The sequence below is a fragment of the Podarcis vaucheri genome (assembly GCF_965113315.1).
Source record: "Podarcis vaucheri genome assembly, chromosome: 5".
Classification (NCBI taxonomy): Eukaryota; Metazoa; Chordata; class Lepidosauria; order Squamata; family Lacertidae; genus Podarcis; species Podarcis vaucheri.
Window position 1 is genome coordinate 74,237,345 of NC_138763.1, and position 16,412 is coordinate 74,253,756.

The 16,412-nt window shown below is 41.8% G+C and overlaps 1 protein-coding gene across 8 annotated transcripts in view; it reads right to left on the bottom strand.

Moving 5' to 3' along the window:
* Positions 1-16,412, bottom strand: part of MYPN (myopalladin) — a 67,149-nt gene that overhangs the window by 33,760 nt on the left and 16,977 nt on the right. For 6 of the 8 annotated variants that reach the window (XM_082222300.1, XM_082222298.1, XM_082222299.1 and 3 more), the window contains one exon: positions 7,822-8,697. The exons of 1 other annotated variant lie outside the window; for it this stretch is intronic. In XM_082222300.1, the coding sequence (XP_082078426.1) occupies positions 7,822-8,696 (875 nt within the window). In that variant the 5' untranslated portion in view covers position 8,697. Of the gene's footprint in view, positions 1-7,821; positions 8,698-12,689; positions 12,809-16,412 lie in introns of all 8 variants that reach the window. One more of the 8 variants, XM_082222301.1, reaches the window with a different exon arrangement.

Here is a 16,412-nt window from a genome sequence, read left to right on the forward strand (position 1 = left end):
CGGGTGCTGACAACCCACACTACGCCGCTGGGGGCACAGCAGGAATTTTCCCCACTTGGCTGATTGGCTGTTGCCATTTGGGTCTTGCCTGCTGCGTAGCAAATCATCACAACTTGTAAGGTTGAGGATAGGCTCTGGTTCAGGTGATAGGGATGGCTCTCGCCATCCCTACGTGAAGGGTATTCCGTTAAAGGAATCCAGGGACTTGATGGTTTGGTCAACCCCTGAGAAGGGGTTGTGCCCGTGCCTGAGTCCAGGGGGACATTTGGGTGGCGGAGATAGCCTGTTTCCAGCTTTCCACTTATCCAGGTGTTCACCCTTGGCTGACCTATGCTGGAACCCTGGGTCAGCGCTACCTGCATGGCAGGGAGCTAGTTGAACCAGAGCCTATGCAACCAATCACTTTCTGTAATCAATAAAGTTGTGGCCTAAATTCTGCCAAAAACCAAAACTAAAATTTGAGTCAACTTTAGGGGGGAGGTTTCTGGGCCTGAACACACAATTAAAAAAAAGTGTACACTCACACCATCAAGTGTGAAAATAATACATGTTTATTAAAGGGATTTGGAATGCATGGCATGCAGCAGCTGAGGGCTACAAACAGACTCCCATTTACTCTGTAACTAGTGTACTCCCACAGCTGGTTTGGGAAGCGTTAGCCACAATCCATATGTATCCTGTATCTAGACTGTAATTTCTTATGAAATACTGTGTTTTGCTATGTTTCCCTCCCAATCAGCTGTAATCCAAACTGTGCAAAAGAACAAAACCACTGCATTTTAAGCCAGTAATGTGTACACAGTCTACAGCTCATGTCATTTTTACATGTGATGTTCATATTTTAAGATCAGATGGGAGACAACATTACCCATTTATGAGAGAAGACACTAATTTGCTTTCCCCATCCCATGTGCAGAATAGCTTAGTTCTAGACAGACAAACTTTCAGGAACAAATCTGTAAACCTATGACAGAAACATAGGGCAGGAAGGAACTTATGATCTAGTATTTCTATATTCCTACCCAGCAGGATCCGTATATCCAAATGTTTTAATATATTTAATACCAATTCCTGTAGGTTGGCATAGTAGCAATGCCACAATCAGGCTGAGTTGCAATGACCAGGGTTGCACTCATTCATAATTTCAGTAGATTGTTGTATTATGGTAATACCATTCACAATAAATTAATAGTTCTTGTTATGGACAGAATTCTATACATTTGTTTTGGGTTTATCCTTGTGTGTTATTTCTCATAAGTCATGAAATCTTGATGGATGCACATGAATGATGAATCAGAGATGATGTATTCATCATTTTGATAGCTTGTATTACTCTATATACATCCACCTTTGAAATAATGCAGTCAGCATTGCCATCAGTCATATTGGTGCAATGCTGCTGGACAGGAAAATCTCCTTCTGTAATAATCAAAACAATGTGACTAGATACTCATGGTTATAAAGTGACATTTAAAAAGTAAAGAAAGGGGGGGGGACATAACTCTAAGTGCTACAGACAGGCTGCTTCCATATTACCTGAAACAAGGAAACACAGTACAAAATGACAGTGATTTTGATTAACTTTGCACACCTAATTTATAGGTAGAGGTGCATATTTAGAAATCATTGCTATAACTTAAGTATTAATGCAATGCAACTCACCATAGTGAGGAAGACTGTGACCAAGCGACTGGTGTGCCTGATCAGTCTCCTGTTCAGGGGCTCACCGCTGGTGAGTATAGTCATGGTCCTTGCTCTCTCTTCTTATGCTTATCATTAAACTGTTCTTGGCCTGGACAGCCCTTTGAACAGAGCATTGCCCTCTGCAAAGTAGGACACATGACCATCTTATGAAAATGGTGTTCGGCCACAATCTGCCAGGTTGAACTGCTGCCTAGCAAAAATTGCTGCACCATTGTGACATGTGGTATTGTATACCACCAGAGGATGTCATAAACATGTGAAGTTGCTTTCTACTTAGTCTGACCATTGGTCCATCTAGCCCTGGAAAGACGTTTTCCAACAGGTAGTGGCTCCCTAGTATCTCAGGCAGAGGTCTTTCCCAGTCCTGAAAGATCCTGTCCTGCCAAAGAGATTGTATCTGGGATGTTATATGTGCCAAGCATACCGTATTTTTCGCCCCATAGAGCGCACCAGCCCATACGGCACACCTAGTTTTTTTTTGGGGGGGGGAATAAAGAAAAAAAAATATTTCCCCCCCAGGCGCAGGGCTGGGGTGGGGGAAGCCCGAGCTTCCCCCGACCCCAGCCCCCAGAACAGGCAGCTCTGCGCAACCCTTGGGAGACCGGCACGAAGTTGCGCCGGTCTTCCAAGGGTTGTGCAGAGCTTCCTGAAGCCTGGAGAGTGAGAGGGGTCAGTGCGCACTGACCCCTCTCACTCTCCAAGCTTCAGCGAAAGCCTACATTCACCCCATAGGACGCACACACATTTCCCCTTCATTTTTGGAGGGGAAAAAGTGCGTCCTATAGGGCAAAAATACGGTATATTCTGTTCTCTCCCCATTCCTGACTGACGTCTTTCCTCAGAAATCCACAGCAATAAAAGCACTGTAAGTGTGCTGAATACTGAGCAGTCCCTCCTTACCTTCCAATTCATTTATGGGTCTGGATTAGACCCATAAATGAATTGGAAAGTAAGGAGGGACTTGGAGGTAATTGGAAGGTAAGGAGGGAAGGTAAGGTGGTTTTGACCTACAAAATCCTACATGGCTTGGGACTGGAGTACCTGAAGGTACCCCTTCCTATATGTAGCCACCCATGCCTTAAGATCAACAGCTTCCTTCATTCTGAAATATGGAGGCTGTCCTGAGGGAGAGAGCCTTTTTGGCAGTGCCCCCCTGGTTGTGGAAAACTCCGTAAGGAGGCTCACCTGGCACCCACATAAATGATCTTTTGGTACCAAGCAAAGTTTTTTCTTAATTGTCCCAGCTGGGCCTTTTAATATCTTATAAGCAACATTTCAATATAATTTCATCATCATTGTTTAATATTTTCTCTAATGTTTGATCGTGGTGGCTTAGCTTTTAACTTTTCAAGGTTAATTTAGTACTTCTGAAGTGTAAAAGCAGCTATGTTTAGCAATGTTTTGTTTTTTTATACTGATTTCAGTTTTTGTGTATATTTGTATCATTGTTCTGTTTTCAGGTTATTGTTTTTTAATTTACTGTATGCTGCCTCTTCCATTAACCAGCAGCAGTTTCCCACTATTTCTGGCAGATATATTTTTCTGCTTGCATGCTAAGTTCTTTTAACTGGCAACAGCAAGGATTGCTATTGGTTTTGTGCATACAAATAACTTTCTCTACCTCTGAGCTATGGTCCATCTGTTCCCCAATTTAGTGCTGACAAATTCTAGCAGAACTCAATAAAACAAAAATAAACTGAAGAAGGATGCTGTATCTTGGAAGAGATTGTGGCTGTGATCCTAAACATACTTATAAGGAAGTAAATCCCATTAGATGTCATTCAACTAAGTTTTACTCACAGTAGACCCATTTAAATTAATTAACATGACTGAGTTAGTGCCATTAATTTCAATGAGTTTCCTCTAAGTAAAAGAATACTACCCATTTAATTCTGTGGGGCTTATTTCTAAGTAAGCATTCTTAGGATCAGGCTGTGAATGTGGTTAGGAACCTTAAGTGCAGATGATCTGAATTCTCAAACAAAGCATGGTTAGAGTGTGCTTCTCTCAGGTATTCATGTGCATTTGCCAGAGAGTGCTCTCATAGAAAATGCATGACACATAGCCTGTTTATAGGGCTTCAAATCCTTTTGACATGGGTCAGGCTAGCTGTGTATGCCAAGCCAAAGTAAAATTAACCTAACAGAGGTGAGCTAAGTAGTTTGGAAAAAATGCAGGCACCTCTGAGTGGAGATGGCAAATATGGGTCACTTACAACCAATGGAGGAAATGTCTAAGATCGTAAGACTGGCCTTACTAGGTTACACTCATGGTCCATCTAGCACTGTATTCTGCCTTGGTGGGCCAGCTCTGACGTAGTATATGGCATTCATGGGAAGCTTCCTGGAATGTTTCCTGTGGAAAATGCTTCGGGGAATATCATTCATCTCACTTGCTGAGAGCCAGTTACTGTGATCTGAGACTAGATCCCAAGCTAAAGAGTTCCAGTCCATAGGACTGGCAGATTCTAGGAATTATCGGTCTCGGTGAAACATTTCCACATTTAATATTGTAGTGAATGTCCAAAAGTTAGCAAATGTTGGTAAATGATATGCATGTATGAATGCTGACAATGACAAATGAATTTTGTGAATGCCACCCTGAATATACACCAACATTTCAGACATACAGAAGTGAATGCTGACATGTAGTTCACTGCCAACTTTGATTGGTGTCTCTCTCTTTAAAAGGTGAATTTTGGACAGTCTCTGTAACATATACAGCAATGGGGAATCAAAGAGCCAATCCTGTGGCTGCTATAGGGTAACAGAGGAAAATAGAGTAGTAATAGAATATTCACTTGCTGTTCACTCCTGATGCTGTTAAGAATTTAGGGACTGAATCTACAGGAATACAATCTGATTACATTGAATAATGGCCACTGATAATTACATCTGTCATTATTTTGTGTGCATTTTCTGAAACCTATATCACAATATCCATACCATATAGTGACATCAGGTTCCCAAATCCACTGATTCTAAAACACATTCTAGTAAGTCGAATTCAATTTGGCGTGCATCCACTTACTACAAGGTACGAGAGATTGAATTGTCCCTCACCAACCCTTACATTTATGAAAGGATTTAGAACCATAGAATTGTAGAGTTGGAAGGGACACGGAGGGTCATCTAATCTAACCCCCTGTAATGCAGGAATATCAACTGAAGCATCCATGACAGATGGCCATCTCACCACTGCTTAAAAACCTCCTACGAAGCAGACCGATATACCAAAACTTTATGCAAATTTAATTCTTGAAAGTGAGTTCACACATGCATGCCCATCACTTGATGACTGCTACATCAGGGAGTGACTTGCATATGTGAAACGACCACCACAGATCCAGCACCTTAGAGCAAGCATTAGTATCCTTAGACAATCATGAAGTTAAACACTATGGGTGCAATTCAACACCCAGCCACTGCGTAATAGGGCCACAGTCACATCTACAGCCCTCTTGAGCATGCTGACAAAGATGGAAGATGGTGGGCAGGCAGATCACTGTGCCAGCCTGGAGCAGAGCCCTCCCTGCCTCTAGAATGCCCCATTTCAAGGCTTTTTGTTGCTGCTGGTTGGGACTCTGCCAGGGAAATAGGGACACTAAGCAGAGCTGAGTGGAAGGGCACCACTGCTCAATCAACCCCCCCCACCCCAATGCAAAAGGGAATTGGATTGGGCCCTAACCTTTTCAATGGGAAAAAATCCCCCATTCATCTATGCATCACTGAGCAATGTGCTAGAAAGGGGTGCCCATGAATATGTGAATCAGCCCTGATACAGTTTAAATGCCTGCTCCTGAAAATCTCTTAGTGCTCCTCGTCATATTATTATATTTAAATAGCACTTCAGGAAGAGGAGCAAGAATCACTCCTTGAAGAGCTGCTCTGGAGGATGGGGGGATCCTCTGGAACAGTGTGGGATATGGCAAAGGTGGGGTTGCCGGGAGAAAAAAGGGATCAGCAAAAAACGTCTTCTTCCTGTGGATGTTGCTATTGAATCAGAATCCCTCCTGCAAATGGAAGGAGCCTACAGCAGGATGGCCATGTGTCCGACTTTACAGAAGACAGTCCTTTATTTGAAGGGCTATAGAAGGACAGTCCCCTGTCTGCAGGTGACTTCTCTCTAAAGGATTGACCAATCAAAGCCTGGTTTAAAGATAAAGAACCACCAGAATGAATGGAGAAGCCTTGAACTTGAACTAGCACCTGGACCAGACAGTTTCCCTGATCACAGTCTTCCCCACTATGGTGACATGCATTTTATTTCTATTTAAGTTATAGCAATTGTTTCTAGTTTTGTAGCAATAAGCAAATCTGGCTATTATTTTTTTTGCTGATGCATTTCTTATTTTTAGATAGTTTGTAAACGGCCCACCTTAGTGCACAGTATGACATGTCTGGATCCAAATACACAGCTTTTTCCCCATGAACAGAAGCATTTTGCCATCTTTGCCTTGTGCCTTATATGTTTGGAATGGGAAAGAGTCTTATGGCTCAGATGACTCAGCCTTTCAAGTCTCTTTCCTTAAACTAATCTTCCCAAGCAATTATTGGTGTTTTATTTTCAAAGGGGCCTTTAACAGCTAAATGGGAAACTATTACACAAGGAACTTTTCACGCTTCACCTGGTAGCAGCACAATTCCTTATACTGTAGCAAAAAACAACATCGCATAATGGAAACACTGTATGGACAATTGCTGTATCTGAGAAACTAACTAAGAGAGTACACACCCTGAATGACATATCTGACACAGACAACTTTGTTGAAATATGGTACCCCTTTATAAAATATTCAAATGAACACCCTGATGACTGGCATCCACCAACTATGCACATAGACTTATGGGGGGGGGGAATTGATGCAGTAGTTTTCTGTTTTGGGGTGTGGGAGTGGGAAGGAAGGAAATTAATCCTTTTGATTATGTTTATGTTTATATATATTTTCTTGAAAATCAGTCATTGGAACAGCACCAACACACACACAGACACACGGGCGTAAACAGGCAAATAAGAAGGAAATTCCTTGTCTCTTGAGTGTTCTTAAATGTCTACCGTGGAGACAGGTGTGCTACTTCCATGTGTGCCTATAGGAATATAGGAAGCTGCCTTGAGTCAGACTATTGGTTCATCTAGCTCAGTATTCTCTTAACGGTCAGGCAGTGCCTCTCCAGGATTTCAGACAGGGTCTCTCCCAGCCTTACCTAGATGTGCCGAGGATTGAACATGGGGCCATCTGCATTCAAAGCAGACGCTGTACCGATGAGTCATAGCCCTTCTCCTTGCAATGGAAAGCACTGCATATGCAGTCCCTTCCCCAAGGAAATGCAAATGTAGTATATGCATGCCTGCAGCTCCATTGACTCAGTTCAATTTCAGCTATGTACTTCCCATGTGTGCAGCTGTGATTTTCTTTCCATCTTTGTGAGGGTGACATCCACCCCTACTATGTAGGGAGGCAAATACCAGATAGCAACATTTTGGTATTTATTAAATATATGACCAAAACTTCATTTACTATTGAATAAATGCCTTGACACTTACGCAGAGCAGGCTTCAAGGGGTCTGCATCTCTGGGCAGTTTTTAAGTGCCAGCCTCAGAACTTCCTGTCCTTGCTCCTTCCCTTCCTCCTTGCCATGAGGAGGCGGCGGCGGCGCTGCTGATGCCCCAGCCCTGAAGCCTCAGCCCAGGCATGGCTTGCCTCCCTGCAGCTCCTGCCTCAATGAAGGAGCATGTCATGAGGCTGCCTTGTTGCGCCTCCTCATAAATTTGCACCCAGGGCCCCCCTGGCCCCCCACACTACATCACTGCATGCATGGTCATGCAGACTGGGCCCAGAGGAAAAGACAAGTGCATGGGAAGCTAGGGAGGAAGGCCCACTGAAGGCATTTTCATCAAAAGCTGCCCAAAACCTGTGACTGGCACCAATCTTATGCCAGTCACAAGTGACCTTTCCAAGGTCAGAGACAGAATAATTACCGGAGCGTTGTAAAAGAGAAATGTATGGATTTTAGAATACAATCTGAGGAAACATTGAGAAAACATTTAACTACTATACAGTAATTCACCCTCTGTGTACGCAAGCTATTACAGAAATAAGACAGGGACATGTTTACCTGATTTCAGGTGTTGGAATTCCTACCACAATGCAGTCCAACTGCACTTTGGTTCCTTCAGGGACCTCCCTGCTCTTCAGCTTTTGAGTAAAATGTGGTGGTTGGCCTATTGTCTCCTCAGAATAAAAAGATGCAGCTGGTGACTCTGTTGTTAACCCTGAACTTTCTAGCTGATTAACAGCTTCCAAGTCTGCCTGTGGAGGGTTATCTGGGTTTTCAAGTGAGTGCTCAGCTACAGCTAAATCTTGCGGTACTGGGTCACAAGGCCTTTCTCTGTTTTCAGAGAGATTTGAGAAAGCAGAACCACTGTCCTGAGCAGCCTTATTTTTAGATTCAAGTTTGCTCCTGTAGTTTTTGCATGTTCGGGGCCTGATTCTTTTTGAATTGTGTGCTTTGAAAAGAGAAGAAAGCTCCTCAATGAAATCTGCAGCCTTGTTGAGGAATTCCTTTTTTGACTCTGTCTCGGAACCAAATTGCTGTTTCCTTAGGCTGCTTTCTGAAGTTGGTGAAGCTGCCTTAGATGGGAACTGCTGTTTGTTTGAAACTGTATTTCCAGAGTTTTTCAACTCAGAGGGAAAGAACACATGTATCTGTTCGTCCTGCTTGTTCTCAAGTGGATCTTGATTGATGGCTTGCCTTGCCAAGTTCACACTTTCATCCAGCTCTTCTTGGCTCAAAAAGGCTGAAAGATCAGGAAGGTCCTCTTGGCTAGCCACCTCGTCTGAAGGACCCGAACTACTGCCACGGTGGAAAGAATGTGGAGATGGCTCTGATCTGCTTCTTTCACTATTCCCTTGGCGGTTGTTTTCAGCTAAATAGCTCTCTCTCAGTAGTTGAGTTATCGAAGTAGAAGATTCTGAAGTATTGTCTTGCATGCTGTTAACAAAGAGTACAAATAGGACCATAACCTCATAAATAGCAAGTGTAGCCGGTATTGAATTAAAAAGGAAAATGGGGATGCGTCTACTCTATTACCCAGGGACATAGCAAGTCTTGAACCCCATCTGATGTCCAATTTCTGTATCCTTGTGAGCCTCTCTATTCTCCAAATGGTAGGGCAGAGGCTGAAGGTGCATTTTGCAGCAAAAACTGCCCCCCCCCCAAATTCCATTTAAAAAAATTGGTGCCATGAACTTACTAAAGTGCCTTATATTCATGAATCCTTCAAGCCTACTGTAATAGGTGTCTGTGCTTTTAGACAGAGGTCTTTCTAAGCCCTGCAACCTGAGATCCTTTAAACTGGAGATACCAGGGATTGAGTGCTATTAACCCACCCTAATCAAGAAATTCCTTCCACTGAGCTCAGGTCCACCTTAGCAGGAAGTGAATGAAGAGTGCATGCACTCAGACAGTTCATACAAATGTATGCATTTTACATGTTGCATGCATATAAATACCCAATCAAAATGCAATGCAAATTACAGTGTGAATTATTTATCCTTTTTTCAACATTTAAACTTTTTATCTGCCTTACAAGTCAAACTGTGGACAAACTTCTTAATGTACCTTGATTAAAAATTAGGTGAGGCTGCCTGGAACCAGTTAAAAGTAACCCAGGGTCTGCTACTGGGTCATCCCCAATCTATATGAAAACCTTTCCACTCGGAATCCTGTTTACATGAGATTGTTCTTTCAATGGTACTGTAGACCATGGTCTCCTGAAATTCTTATGTTTCCCTGAAAAACATGGTGTTTCTTACCATTGCTTTTGGATTTTGAACTGTGGCTTGGGGTGGATAATAGTATATATATTATGCATATATTTGAAAGAATGTATTCATGTGATACCTATAAAACCAAAACTGATGTTTAAAGGTTTTAGAAATTAGTTACATACATTTATTATTGGGGGGGTATCTATCTATATAAGACCAAAAGGGCAAAATGTGACTTTGCAATCAACGTTCAGGGTTTTAAAAAGGCAAATAGCTTCAGTTGATGGACATGGAGAGGAATTAACAGAATCAGAGCAGGTATTGTGAGATAATTTAACCACTTCCTCCCTTGCTGCAGTCCTGAGGAAAATCCATCTTCTCAAGCTAGTGTTTGTATTGGAAGGAAATTCCTCCACTGGTGCCAAACAGGGATTTCCTGCAAAACAAATAATGTCACTGGAAGAACTAATTTTCTCAGGGCCACAGCTGGGGAGGAAATTGTTGACTTCCTTTTCCATACCTTCCCTGAACCTATTAATTGGCAGCCACACTCCCTTAGTTTATTCTGACTGCATTTTTTAAAAAACCACATGCTAAATGCAAAGATACATTTAACATCATGTATACATTTGGCCCTTTGAATTTTTGAATAAAGGTCAGAGATGGGTTTGTGAAAGCAATCCATCTAATTCAGACGCAATGCCTCTCAACTGGCTGAAGGGTGTCAAAATGGCCAGTCTTGTCCCTGTGAAGCAGCAGCTGGTCTGCAGAAGACCCGGAGCTGCGTGAGAAATTTTGACCAGCTTTACTGTGCAGCTGATTTAAAGAGGAACTCTTGAGCCAACTGAGCAGTTCAGTCAAAAGCAGCCAGCTGGGGTCTTAGGAATAGAAGAATCACTGCTATGTTAAGTATACCATTAAAAGGGGGGAGGGGCTTAATACAGCAAAAACACATGTGCTGCATACTGCATGTGGAACTTACCAAAGTCCTACATTTGACACATGGATCACCAGAAATAAATTCCATAGGTCAGCTCCGGAACGAATTAAGTACGTAACCAGAGGTACCACTGTACTGCCTATCTCCAGGCAGCATTTGCAAGTCTGCCGGAACAACTCTAGCATTTCCTAATCCAGGGTCACACACCTAACAACCACATTCAGCAGCATCAGACCCTGACTCCTGTCCAGAAAGCAACCCACTAGCTACGCTCACATTTTAGCAAAGTTCTGTAATCTAAGTGTGTAATATCTCCGCCTTGGGGTGTTGCGGCGGCTGACAATTTGGATGAAAGGAAGAAACATTTTGGAACTGGGCTGCCTAGTGACTGTGCTAGTGCTGTGACTGCTAGTGACTAAACTGACCTACACAACAACTAAGTATTAAGTATTACCTAAAAAGCAAAGAACAAAAATCTTGATGCAGCCAAAGCATTTTAACTTCCAATCAATTTCAGTGGGCAAAAGGTCACCATGTGGTTAAGTCCCCCAGTAAAATCAATAGGACTTTAAGTGTGGTTACCCTTTAGACAGGGACGCGGGTGGCGCTGTGGGCTAAAGCCTCAACGCCTAGGGCTTGCCGATCGAAAGGTCGGCGGTTCGAATCCCCGCGGCGGGGTGCGCTCCCGCTGCTCGGTCCCAGCGCCTGCCCACCTAGCAGTTCGAAAGCACCCCCGGGGGCAAGTAGATAAATAGGTACCGCTTACCAGCGGGAAGGTAAACGGCGTTCCGTGTGCGGCTCTGGCTCGCCAGAGCAGCGTTGTCACGCTGGCCACGTGACCCGGAAGTGTCCCCGGACAGCGCTGGCCCCCGGCCAATAGATGTGAGATGGGCGCACAAACCCCAGAGTCTGTCAAGACTGGCCCGCTCGGGCAGGGGTACCTTTACCTTTACCTTTACCCTTTAGATGAATTGCACATGAAATAAAATTATCTGGTCTTCTTCTGGGGTACATAAGTGCCTGCTAAATCAGGCCAATGGCCCACCTCGTCCAACATCCTGGCCTCACAGGGGCCAGCCAGATTCCTAAGGGGCACCTGCAAACAGGACATGAGCAAAACTGCATTTTTGGCCACCTGTGATTCCCAGCAAAACAACAACACCCCCTCCCCCACAGGCTCTTTCATGAATAACTATTAAGACTCTTGACCAATTAAATAATGTTGAGTTGATTAAGCATCTTCATTTCAGCCTGTGAATTGGCTAATTCAATGTACATGAATCTGCATATTATAAAAACCCCAATATAGGAGCCTTTTTGAGAAAATGTAAGAAGCAAAATCTACAGTGCGACAAACAAAAGCTGCTATGGATATTTAGAAGCAAGGGCCATCCTGGACATATTTTTTAAAAATTCCTGTTACAGTAACATACTATAACCAAAATAATCCTTAAAAATAAACAAATGTACATTGTGGCTCCACCAAGTAAAATTTGCTCTCACTTATTAAAATTGGCCCCTACTGATCAATCAATTAAAACTTCAGTTGATTAACTTACAAATGCTACTGCTCAAAGCTTGCAGTTCTAGTGAATATATTACATGGATTAGTAAAATGTAAGTATGACTAGACAGATAAATGTAATCAGTACTTCTAATCCCTTCAAGAACATCCATCGCTACAGTAACCCTGCCTAGCCTTGCTCAATAATTAGTGTAAAAGAGGGCTATGCAGACAAACAAGAGTAGATCCAGATGGGAAAAGGAAGGATGATGCTTTAACAACAGCTAAAGAAGCTACTACTTTCACTGCTAAGCAGATTCAGAGAGAGACTGCTTTCATGCAACATATTTGCTCCATAGATACAGCAATCTAAGGGGGGAAACGTCTCATGCGCATGTAATTTCTGAGTTAGCCCTAAGCCTAAATCTTAACATTTTATTGTGGATCATCTAGGTCATAACATTCTATCAAAACTTTGCTTGCTATTCTGGTGAAGATAAATTCTTTTGCCCGGTATTTAGTAAGAATCTAGCCAGCAGTCAAACTACAGCACTCTGAAACATATTTTGCCCACCTCACTTTTTGTTAATTTTTGCCTGCAACATATGCAATAATCAAACGAGAAAAGGTATCAGTTTTGCCAACAGTCTGCCTTGAAAAGATCAATGGTGCAATCTTAAGCATATATTCTCAGAAGTAAGTCCCACTGTGTACATATTTGCTACACACTCACCTGGGAGTAAGTCCCATTAAATTGAGCAAAACTTACTTTTGAGTAGATGTGCATCGGCTTGTGTGGCAAGTGTTACAGGCAGTTCTTGTTTTTAAATGACCCTGTCCTATGCTTCGCAAACCCTGGACAAAATCAAGTCATGCCCACTGTACAGCCTGTAGAAAGCAACCTGACTTCAGAGGACAGCAAACTCAAAACTAGTGATACCCACATACTGCATGGGGATTGGGATGTACCAAGTCCTCTTGACTGAAATCACTTAAATGCAAAAAGAAAATATTTTTAAAGACAAATTACCAGAATGTCTGGATGGATCCTATGATAAGTTAACTTAAGGAAACTAGGAATAAAAGTTTCCTGTCTCCTCTGCCCCACTTCGCCCCATCCCAGAAATGCAGGTGGCTGAAGCAGGAAGTAGAGGATTAGAAATTCCTCCTCCTAGCTAGCAGTGGGCAAAACAGAACCAGCACAGGGTGTGATCTAGGGAGAATCTCAAGGACCACATAAACAGGCTGGGAGCCCCATTTGGCCCTCCAAGGTCCCCCAACCCTGTTCTAATGTTCTGAGTTGCAGACAGCAGCCAAGTTAGAACTTTCATATTTAGAGTTATCATATATCTATATCTATATCTATATCTTTATTCTGGTAGGGCTTCTGTGCTTTTGAAAGAGAAGCATAGCCAGCAAATGAAGCAGTTCCCTTTTCTGAATTTTCATATTTGAGAAAAGCTCCACCAGTTGATTTCTGCTTTTTACAAAGGCACAGCTGCTCTGCCAAACATGAAATTGGCAGAATTACTTTAAAAAAAAAAAAAAAATAATAATAATAATAATAATAATAATCAGATGCAGAATTTGAAAATGCTACTTCTCCATCACTTGTGTAACCAGAAGGCAAGGAAGAAATTAACTAGCTTGCCACCCAGGCATCATCACACAGTAATTGATCTTTACCCTCAAACCCAAATGACAAAACCACAACAATGCTGTGGTTTAAATGAACAGAAAGCAAATCCTCTTTCAACAAGCCTCCTAACTGGAGATGTTTATCCTAGTCAGTATATGTATTAGATTTTAGGTTGTTTATATGTATACAATTTTAACTGTTTTTATACATGCTGTTGTTTTCTGTAAGTTTATTGTATTATTATTATTTTATTTTATTTAGCTCATGTGTGCCTAACATGTGCGCAACACAAAGCCAAAAACACTCCCAGCTATGTATCCTAGCCTGCTAGGTACATGACCTCCCACCCACCTGCTTTTGCAGTTTCAGATAGACAGTGACAGCTGGAAGTTTATGAAGTCACTGGTGGGCTCTGATCATCTTGGAGTATGTGTGTGTTACAGTTCTGCAGACCTGATTTTGGCTAAACACGAGGAAAAACTTGCCAGTATGATGAAGCCGTGGAACAACCGAACCAATGCCACTGTAGAAGAATTTGTTTTGATAAGCTTCAGTACAAATACTGTGGCTCAGCTGAGCTGTGGAATGGGTGATACAATATTCAAGCATAAGAGTGATCTGTGCTGAATAGAGGGTGTCACATCCTACTTATGATGTTTGTGCATTCCAAAAATAGTCTCTCCCTGCAGAGACCAAAACACTGCTGGCATATATTTATAATTTGTGATCAGTTACAATCCCTGGGTTCTTTTACTGAAAAGTACTACATTCACCCTTTAAAAATATATGCATACATTAGTTTTTCAATCTTCACCTGATATAATGCTTATACTTGCAAGTTGTTTTTGTTTTAATCCTTCCTTCCACAGCATTTACTGTTCTTTTTTTTTCTTTTTGCTGAAAATAGCACCCAGTTCAGAGTCTATGCTAATCTCATCCCATACTAGTAAACAAATAATTGAAAGCTACTATTCCAAAGCAGCTCTTCAACCAGCTGTGTTCCTACAGACAGTCAGGACAATGCTTAACTCTCCCATTTCAATCCATGGGATTTATATACTCTTAAATTTCACTGAATTGCATGCAGTATGTTCAAAATAGTTACCAAAAATAAGGCAGTGCGGCACAGGGGAACTGTATGTGAACATTGTTTCTGTGATGGTGCAAACTGTGCTATTCGTGATGGCTGTGTTGTTCACCCTAATCTGCAGTGCAGAGATGGAGAAAGAATTGTCATGAGTTGACCACAAGGTGCCCAGTGAGCACATCTGATGACCCCTGAAAAAACTTCTACTTAAATCCTCCCTTAGCATATCTAGGACAATATCATATGGCAAGAAATGTCAACTGCATTCTAAGAGGTATAAACTAAAAAAATTGCATGTTAAAGAACACAGCATTGATCTTGTTATGGTATGTTTTTAATCTGCATTGACTTCCAGCTTCACTCTAACAGTGCAAACCCTATACATGACTAAGAAGAATGTCCCATTGTATGCAGCAGGACTTACTTCCAGGGATGTGGGTAAAGAACAGCAGCTTAAGTTAATTTCTCTGTGGTTTCCTAGGTTCTTTCCCCCTTCTTAATGGGGAAAGTACTATATTTATTTGTCATCAATTCTTTGTGATCTCTTTTGCCCTCCATAACTTCTCAAAGGTAACTGCAGGTAGTTCCAACTCTAATCTTAGTTTCTTTAGTATACTAGGACTGGGTTTTCAAGAGGCCCTGCCAAATAAATTTGTTTTATATACCTTTTAATCCTGTTTTTTCACTGTTCTGATCTATATACCTTCACAATTATTATTTCTATTAAGTCAAATGGATTGCCATTTACTTTTTTAAGTGAGAGAAATAAAATAATTATATTAAGCTTGCTGACAGAGCTATCCCTCTCTTCGGCTAACAGCTGGGTTTCCTCTCCCCTCCGGGCCTCCAGAATATTGAAAGCAGTGATCATACATTAGAACCATCATTGTACACCTCCCTCATCCTGCTTCAGTTAATAGGTTTTATAGGTTTTTGTAGGGCTACAAAAACCTGTAAAACCTGATCAATAGTAGAACAAAACACTATGTCAGTAAAAAAGGAAAGAAAAAAGAATAGGGCATAATTGCCTTGCTAGTCAAACTGCATTTTTTTAAGTACAGTGAGGAAAGACTACTGCATCAGGTGCACTCAAGAAATTAGTCAAATATGCCTGATCGTCACTCACTGGTCCATCACATTACAACTCCCAAATGAATGAACAACCTGGTCTGTGGCCCTGCTGAAAAGTATTGTGATTTAGATGAGGTTCCATGAAATATCTGTTTGTAGTTTTTGACCTGTGATGGCTATTTCACATATATAGCCTATAAGACAACATTTATATAGATACTGAATTATTAAAAAGGATGTGTGATCTCTCCTTAACAGCACAGAGCAGTTATACAATGAAGACAGAGGAATGGCCAGGGATTGGGCCCTGGGAGCTCAGCTGTAAAACGTGCACTAGTTGGTCATTTCAACTCAGCAGCATGGAAGGGCACTCTGCACATGTGCAGTGGCATTCTCCAGCAGGCATGAGCATACAAACAGTTGCTGCTCATGCTTAACATAGAAAGCTCACGTTGACTGATTTTTTAAAATAGATTATGGGACCAGATACAGTTCCCATTTAAAATTTTATGAAATGTAGATGGCAGGTATAAAATTGGGTTGTTTGGTTAATCACTAGAATAGGTAGTTATGCCCAGTAAACTTATATATCTTTTTAGGTTAAAAACAGTGTCCCTCCCCCCCCCAAAAAAGAAACCTGCTTAGAGTGGGTAGAAGATTGATCTAATAAAGGTCACATCCACACCACACATTTA